Source organism: Colletotrichum fioriniae (assembly GCF_027942845.1).
Source record: "Colletotrichum fioriniae strain IMI 355084 chromosome Unknown scaffold_9, whole genome shotgun sequence".
Lineage (NCBI taxonomy): Eukaryota > Fungi > Ascomycota > Sordariomycetes > Glomerellales > Glomerellaceae > Colletotrichum > Colletotrichum fioriniae.
The window spans coordinates 603,613-611,744 of NW_027076845.1; the positions used below are offsets into that span (position 1 = coordinate 603,613).

An 8,132-nucleotide genomic window follows, 5' to 3' on the forward strand; every position below is an offset into this window, starting at 1 on the left:
CCGATCCCCCATCAACTGGACCTAACGCTCAGAAGCCGGTGGTGCACACGCTCCACACTCTACATGCCTACCCAGCTACCTAACGCACCTGGGCTGGGTCCCCCCCCATTCCTTTTCGGCAGGTGAAGCAGAATAATCCCAGCTTTCGGCGCCGGATCAACGTCGGGTTACCTTTTGACGACATGCGACCTGATAGAAGCCCGCCGCCCCCCTCGTGACCTTTCCTGACGACTGAACGATTCCGCGAGACAGAAAGACTGAGAGAGAGAAGTAACGTCTGTGGCATTGTTCTAGTTGCAATTGGACGAACCTCCTAGCTTTTCTTATCTAGCAAACCCTAAATGCTATCGGCCACGACCTTCTTGTGCCGAGCAACTGCCAGATCAATCAGGAACCCCGCCATCGCAGCCGTCACCGTCACCGTCCTTCGACGACCCCTCCAGACCCGAGCTCGATTCTCGACATCTACCAGCACAATGGCTCCTTCCGCTGCCGCTCTCGACTTTGTCGACTTTGTCAACGAATCTCCTACTCGTAAGCACCCATAGACACGTTGTTTGCGACGTAGACGATTTCTTTGTTTTCTACCTCACCCCAGCAGCAGCAGCAGCAGCCAGCTAACTGTGCCCCTCGCCCGCAGCCTACCACGCCTGCGCGACCGCCGCCACCCGCCTCGAAAAGGCCGGCTTCACAAAGATCAAGGAGCGCGACTCGTGGAACTCGGCGCTGCGCCCGGGAGGGAAATACTACCTCACCCGCAATGGCTCGTCCATCGTCGCCTTCGCCATCGGCAAGAAGTGGAAGCCGGGCAACCCCGTCGCCATGATTGGCGCCCACACCGACTCCCCGACCCTGCGCATCAAGCCCGTCTCCAAGAAGAGCAACGTCGGCTTCATGCAGGTCGGCGTCGAGACCTACGGCGGCGGCATCTGGCACAGCTGGTTCGACCGCGACCTCAGCATCGCCGGACGAGTCCTCGTAAAGGACGCCGAGGGCAACTTTGTCCAGAAGCTGATCAAGGTCGACAAGCCGCTGCTGCGCATCCCGACGCTCGCCATCCACCTCGATCGGAGCTCCACCTTTGACCCCAACAAGGAGAACGAGTTGTTTCCCATTGCCGGACTGGCCACGGCGGAGCTGAACAAGGGGAGCGCCAAGCCCGAGACTGCTGCTGCTGAGGGCGACGAAGCCGAGGAGGATTTCAAGCCGCTCAAGGCCATGACGGAGCGTCATCACCCTCATATTCTCGACGTTATTGCCTCCCACGCCGAGGTCGAGCCCGAGGCCGTCATCGACTTCGAGCTCGTCCTCTACGACGTGCAAAAGTCCTGCCTCGGCGGCCTCAACGACGAGTTCATCTTCTCGGCCCGCCTCGACAACCTCAACATGACGTATTGCTCCATCGAGGGCCTCATCGCCTCGGTCCGCACCGCCGATGTTCTCGAAAACGACTCCACCATCCGCCTCGTAACCTGCTTCGACCACGAGGAGATCGGCTCTACCTCGGCCCACGGCGCCAACTCGAACCTCCTCCCCGCGGTCCTGCGCCGCCTCGCCTCCCTCCCGGGCAGCCGCGACACGGCCTCTGACGGGTCCTACGTAGCCGTGTCCTCCCACGACGGCGGGGACTACGAGTCGACGGCCTACGAGCAGACGCTCTCGCGCTCCTTCCTCGTGTCGGCTGACATGGCGCACTCGGTGCACCCCAACTACGCGGGCAAGTACGAGTCCTCGCACCAGCCGGCCATGAACGGCGGCACGGTGATCAAGGTCAATGCCAACCAGCGCTACGCGACCAACTCGCCCGGCATCGTGCTGCTGCAGGAGTGCGCGCGCCTTGCGGGAGTCCCGCTGCAGCTGTTTGTCGTGCGCAACGACTCGCCTTGCGGAAGCACCATCGGTCCTATGCTCAGCGCCAAGCTCGGCGTGAGGACGCTGGATCTGGGCAACCCGCAGTTGAGTATGCACTCTATCCGCGAGACGGGCGGTAGCGCGGACGTGGAGCACGCTATTAAGCTGTTTGAGAGCTTTTATGAGCGGTTTGGGGAGTTGGAGGAGAAGATTCTTGTCGATTGAGCAGCTCGTCAGGGGATGGCAATTGAGGTCTTTTCGGTCATTGATTGACTGGACTTTGACGAGATGGGTGTAGTTTGTAGTCGGTTTGTAGTTGTAGTAGCGAATTGCCCCGGAGTTGTTTGGGTGATTGGAAGGAAATATAAATGTTAATTGAGTAAAGATGACCCCCATCTCACCGGTGCTAGGGACTGTGTTCATTTTCAGAGATTTGAATGTAATAATCTGAGAGATAAATTTGGTTGAGTCTGGCATGTTGCTTTTGGGATGGGTGATTGAGATGAAAAGAGGAAAGAGGTAGCTGGCTGGGTGGCTTGTGGTTCCTTCCATCTTATCTACAGATGGGTTCTCAGATGGGACCCTGACTGTTCTCCTAGCTTTTGACGAGCAGCCTTTATTTATTTTTCTCGTCGACAATCTTCTCCGTGTGGTCTTTCAAGCGTCCTCCTCTCCAAAATCACGACCGACCTTACCCGCCAGACTGAATGCTAGTACACACGTACACATATATATCTGCGGCTGATCCATACCTCGAATACCTCTGATATCTCAACTTCAACCTCCCGCCTGAACCTCAATCCTACCTCATTATCAAACTTCGACTTCAACCTAACGTCGCCTCGAGCTCAGCATACGCTCAACATATGCTCACCCAAACTGTGACTACATCGAATCCGAGCCATCGACTCGAGGTCCTGATTTGAGTTCCAGAACACCAGAGCATCGTCTTTCTTGAAACAAATTTGGAAGGCGTGCCCGTGATTCGAGATTTTACCTACGGCAGCGTTGAAGCTCTCATGATACATTTGGAGTTCTCATGAAAGGTTCGTTGGTTTTTTCCCCGTCTTCCCCTTTCCAGCCCTTCATTCATCTTCAATTTCGTCTTTACCTTCCGAATTTTGAGATCAGGGCATATTTTCCGTTGGCGACTACACTGGAAGATTGTCTTCTTCGCGCTCTGAAGACTTCATTCGCCTCGCCGGTTCATCGGTATCCAACCACCCCGAACCCCTTCGACGCCGGATTTACCGGTCTCAAATATTGCCTCCATTTGGGAATCTGGATTGGTGATTTCCCGTCGCCCTTCTCAAGGCCAACTTCAGGTCTCGGCGTCTTCCTTCTATACACTCTCGCATTCCCCTGAAACTCCCTCTTCACACCTCCCATCAGTTGGTCGAACCTTCCCTCGCTCCAAAATCAATCAAATATCCTTCACAGAGGACTACAAATATCTTCCTCCGCCTCCTGATCCCTTTCCTCCTCACTCTCACCATCACCACTATTTCCTTCCACTACCTGGTACGATATCCCATACACTTCACAGAGGACTACAAATATCTTCCTCTGCCTTCAATCCTCTTTCTCCAATCCTTTCACAAACCACGCCATTCCCTTCCGCTATCTGCTATCAAAACCGTGCCCTTTACTTACCTAGACCATCGCCAAGTCAACCTAGACTGCGAGTTTACTTTCAAGACGCTGACCTCACTCCTATCTCAGACCTTCCGGCTACAAATCAAGCATCTTCTCAGGGAAGAGCGTCTGAATCGATTCCTCCGACCGACACTTCTCTTTCAGTGAGTATCAAACTGGCTCCTATTTTTGAGACTTCTGCCACACCTGCCCTTCAATAGCACCACTCTACGGAATTCGAGATCCTGGCAGGACTGTCCCTCACAATACTGAACTGCTTAATGCGATCGACCAGTTCATAGTTGACTTTGATAGGTCTAGAAGAACAAGCAAAGCTCGAGCGACTCTCCAGTCTGGTGAGTTTCTGCCCCGTACTCGCACTTTCCCCCGTTCCCTCCCTGAGGTTCCACCTTCACCTTCACCTTCACCTTCACCTTCCATATTTCAAGCGCACTCCAAATTCAATCCCGCTTCCCTTCACGTTTACCAACATTTCGTTGATACGGCATCTTTTCTTCTCGGCAAAGACTCCCAGCTCCTTACACATCAGTTTTGCTAAGCATTGCAATCACAGCCGCCAAGAATATCTCTCCTCTCCAACACTTGGCTGACAGAGTCTTAATACGCAGTTCCAGCTTACCCTAAAACACACCTCGCTCACGAGAGCTTGAACAAACCACATTCCAACAGAGCCTGGAACGGCAGCTTCCGAAAGAATATCTCGATCTCGCCTTCCATCGACCGAAGTAGAAACGGAAGAAATATCAGTACCTTTCTTGGCCTACAAACTCTTCTTGTGCACTCGCCTAAAGTCAAGGGACAGCTACGATACTTTCCAAATCGCCATCGTCCTCTCGAAGATGGTCGCCTGCTCCTCCTAATTTGGCACATTCACTCCTACAGTTGACGACCCTTTCAACGGTCCTTTTTGGCTATTCAGAACCGATCTGACGAACCTCACGACACAGCACTCCGCTACCTATCAAAGACGGACATTCGACCTCTGACCTAGACAAAGACGATCGCCTATATACCGTCTCGCCTATAATACCATTCAACGAAGACCCCCATTGAAAAAAATCAGGTATAATCACTCAGTCGCCCTTGTGCTTTGAAGACAATCACTAACAAGCTATGTGAACCAGTCATCGCAGTCAAGATGTGCCAGAAGGTCTTCTATACCTATGCGTGCCAGCACGTTGAGTGCGTCACCTATGACTGCACCAAGAGTCGTGGATCCACAAGATCTGGCTGCATGAAGCGCGAACCATCTGAGCATACCAGTCTCAAGGATCAAATCTGCCACGACTGCAATGAAATAATCAGAAGCATAAGGCAGAATCGCCATGACAATCGCCACGACAGCAGAGGCCGATCGAGACACTGGGAGCACCGAATTCGCCATTACGAGCACCTCATGGACCGTGCTCAAACAATCTTGGATCAGCAGCAGGCTTCCCAGGCTGAACTGAGGCAACAGTCGCAGCAGCCACAGAACCGTCCGGACCAGCAGTCAATCTCACCCAGTGGCAAGACCATTCGCCCTCTGGAATCGAACAAGTTGTCCAACATAAGACGCGACGAAAGCTTTGGCCTTGCCCCCAACACGCTGTACCAGCTCCATGTGGCCCAGGACGCCTGGCTTGCGATTCAGCGCAATCGAGATGACCTTTGAGAGAGGCTTGAGATCTCGACAGGGTGGACGTTACTCTTTACTTTTTTGGAGGGGGCAGAATGGTGCCGCCAGCGCGTTGTGCCAGCAAGGATCATTTGCGCTTTCATTTGGAGATGAGAGAGGCACACCTTGCTCAGCGCACCAAGTGATTTCGAGAGAAGCTACCAGCGAATGCTTCCATTCATAGACCTATAGATAGAATCACCGACTTTTTGGCGGTCACAGCAACACAAGAACACGATGGTTGTTGTTTAATTCTGCTTGAACAAGATGTCCTCAATGTGAAGGTAGACTGAAAGCTGCAGCAACAAAAGACAGCAAAAAGACACGACTGTGACAACAAAGTCGATGAAATGAAGTTGTCCATCTTGGCAGCTCCGAGGAGCTGGTTCTGGAGAAAATATGGGTAGAAATGATCAACGCAGCCAATTAAGAAGAAGCGCAGGGGTCTTTGGATCGGCCAACGAACCTCCCCCGTGCTTCCCCCAGCTGACGGGAGCTGTGAGGTGACAGCTTTAGGTTGCCTGCTCCGTGCTCCAGCTGAGCTTACTTGCACTAAAACACACGTGGGGAGGTTCCATACCAGAATCAGAGCTGAGGCAAACTGACGTTGGCCCCCCCTAAACTAACTCGGCAAGGCCATCTGGCCAACTCTTTTTTTTTCCGCATTCGTTCCGGCGTCATCATTCTCCAACTTCACGGCTTCTCCTCCAGCCTACGTTGCGCAACTGAACTCCAGTCAGCCATGGTTCTTTGACGATTGATACGTGTAATCAGCAAAATCAAATCCTCTTCCCTCACACCTCGGACCCATTCTCCAGTCAATTTGCAGGGAACGTCTCCCCCACCAAGACCGCCATCAGATTCGCCAGCCATGGCTTCCCCCTTCGAGACCGCGAAGCTCACCCTCGACTACCTCCCTTACGCTTGCGAATTCGACCCTCAAGATGCGAATCGGCTTCTCATCGGCGGAGGAGGTGGTGCCAACCGCAGTGGTGTCGCCAACAAGATTGTCTGTCAACCCCCCATCGCTTCTCCCCCCTCCCCAACACTCATCTGCCTTTTCGTGCGACTGACCTTTTGCGCCGCAGACAGTAATCGACACCTCGGCCAAAGAGGAACTGCAAATCAGCGGCGAAGCCGACCTCAGCCGCAATGAGGACAGCGTCATGACACTCGCCGCCGGCCCCAAGAAGGGCAGGACGAGCTACCTCTACGCCGGCATCAACTCGAGCCCCGAAGAGGTCGAAAAGGGCAAGAACGAGCACTTCCGCGCCTTTGGCATCGAGCAGAGCAAAGCGCGCGTCTCGGCCGGGGCCAACGCTCCTAGTGTGAGCCTGGCTGAGCTGTCGCGCACCTCCATCTTTGCCCATAACGAGGTCGACAAGGATGCGTACCAGCGCGTCCTCCGGCTGTCTGCGCCGTATGGCGAGAAGCAGCTCGGTGTCGTGGCGACGGGGTTGGCTAAGCAGTCGCAGATTGCGATTTTTGAGATTGCAGCTGGGAATGCTACCAAGCCCAAGATCCTCGGACAGCTGGATGTCTCCAAGGAGCCCGTGGATGTGGACGTCATTCAGACTGGAGAGGACTCGTACCAGGTCGCGTACTGCGACGAGCGCGAGTTGTTCATCATCAACGTCGTCAAGTCTGAGATTGACGGTCCTCACCACGCCTACGAAATCAAGGAGGACGGTTCCGGTACCTGGCCCAACTTCCGGTCAATCCGGTACTTGTCGAAAGACTTTGTCTTGGCGGGCACCAACATTCCCAAACGTGCTGGTGCAATCCTGTTGGGAATCCGACTGCCGCTCAAGGAGGACGAACCTGGACGCTTGGCGGCGACGGTTAAGCTGCCGAAGGCCGTGAACCAAATCACGACCATTGCCGCGCGGAACTTCACTCCTCCCTCGGCTCCTGGTGCCAAGATTGGCAATGCGCAGTTCCTCGTCGCTGCGGTTGGTCAGGATCGGTCAATATCGCTCTTCACGCTCGAGCATAAGGCGCACTCGAGCATTGACTTGCTTGTCGACTTTGATCTGCTTACGACGTTGAAGGAAGTGCACCCTCTGCAGATCACAAACGTCGCCCTCTCCCACTACGTCCCGCCCAAGACTACCGCCCGCCCTCAGTACATCAAGCTGGCGAGTATCTCGATGAAGAACACCGTCATCGTGCACTCCATCCTTTTGAAGAAGTTCACCGACAGGGACGCTCCCATCCGCAAGGGTGGTCCGCCTCGCCCCCAGCGCTATGCGGTCGCTCTGCAACCCCGCAAGTGGTCCAAGACCTGGCTCGCAGCGACTACGGTTCTCGTCCTCATGTTCGCTATCCTCTTCCAACTCGGTCTCGAAACTATGGGTGCAGTCCAACCTCGCATTCTCCCCGGCGGTGGCTCCGTCGCAAATATGCCCAACGAGTTCCTCACGTCTCTCGTCGGCGACGTCCACGCTCTGCAGGGAGATCCCATCGTCATCCGCGAGGACGTTGTCAGCCCCACGCATATCGAAGAAGACCCTGTCCCCCGGTTTCAGGCCGCCGTGCACGACGAAGAGGTGTACGGTCCCGCCGTGAGCTGGGAGGACCTGGCGCCGCAGCAGAAGAAGCTCTGGAAGGAGAAGCTCTCCAAGGCGGGTCACTGGACGCAGAATATGGGCGAGAGCGTGTTCAAGGGTATCTTGTTTGGGGAGATTGCGGGGGCTGTGGGACGCGCTGTGGGAGGTCAATAAAGGGGTGGTGCCACCCGGGCGTATTTTCTGATTGGGACGAAGGGGGCAATGAGATATATTATAAGACGTGCTTACGGAAATGTCGTTGATAGAACTTGTCCGGGAGGGCATGTACGATTTAATCACGAATTTGTACGATTTATTGGAGAATGATCTTTTAGATGAGAATGTTATTGTGTGACGGTTGATGATTGTTCTTTCAAGGTGCGAGTTGACATGACGGTGGCCTATCTTGTGTCCCTATT

At 54.4% G+C, this 8,132-nt stretch overlaps 3 protein-coding genes across 3 annotated transcripts; all 3 read left to right on the plus strand.

Annotated features, from left to right (window-relative positions):
- Nucleotides 1–476: 476 nt before the first annotated feature.
- On the plus strand, nucleotides 477–2,076 carry N0V96_007629 (uncharacterized protein; the record flags this gene model as incomplete). Its single annotated transcript, XM_053194518.2, has 2 exons — nucleotides 477–534; nucleotides 641–2,076. The coding sequence occupies 2 exons, from the start codon at nucleotides 477–479 to the stop codon at nucleotides 2,074–2,076; spliced, it is 1,494 nt and encodes a 497-aa protein (XP_053048014.2).
- A 2,569-nt stretch (nucleotides 2,077–4,645) lies between these two features.
- On the plus strand, nucleotides 4,646–5,161 carry N0V96_007630 (uncharacterized protein; the record flags this gene model as incomplete). Its single annotated transcript, XM_053194519.1, has 1 exon — nucleotides 4,646–5,161. The coding sequence occupies one exon, from the start codon at nucleotides 4,646–4,648 to the stop codon at nucleotides 5,159–5,161; it is 516 nt and encodes a 171-aa protein (XP_053048015.1).
- Nucleotides 5,162–6,035: 874 nt separating this feature from the next.
- On the plus strand, nucleotides 6,036–7,887 carry N0V96_007631 (uncharacterized protein; the record flags this gene model as incomplete). The annotated part of the gene is made up of 2 exons (XM_053194520.2): nucleotides 6,036–6,173; nucleotides 6,253–7,887. The coding sequence occupies 2 exons, from the start codon at nucleotides 6,036–6,038 to the stop codon at nucleotides 7,885–7,887; spliced, it is 1,773 nt and encodes a 590-aa protein (XP_053048016.2).
- Between the last annotated feature and the right edge of the window lie 245 nt (nucleotides 7,888–8,132).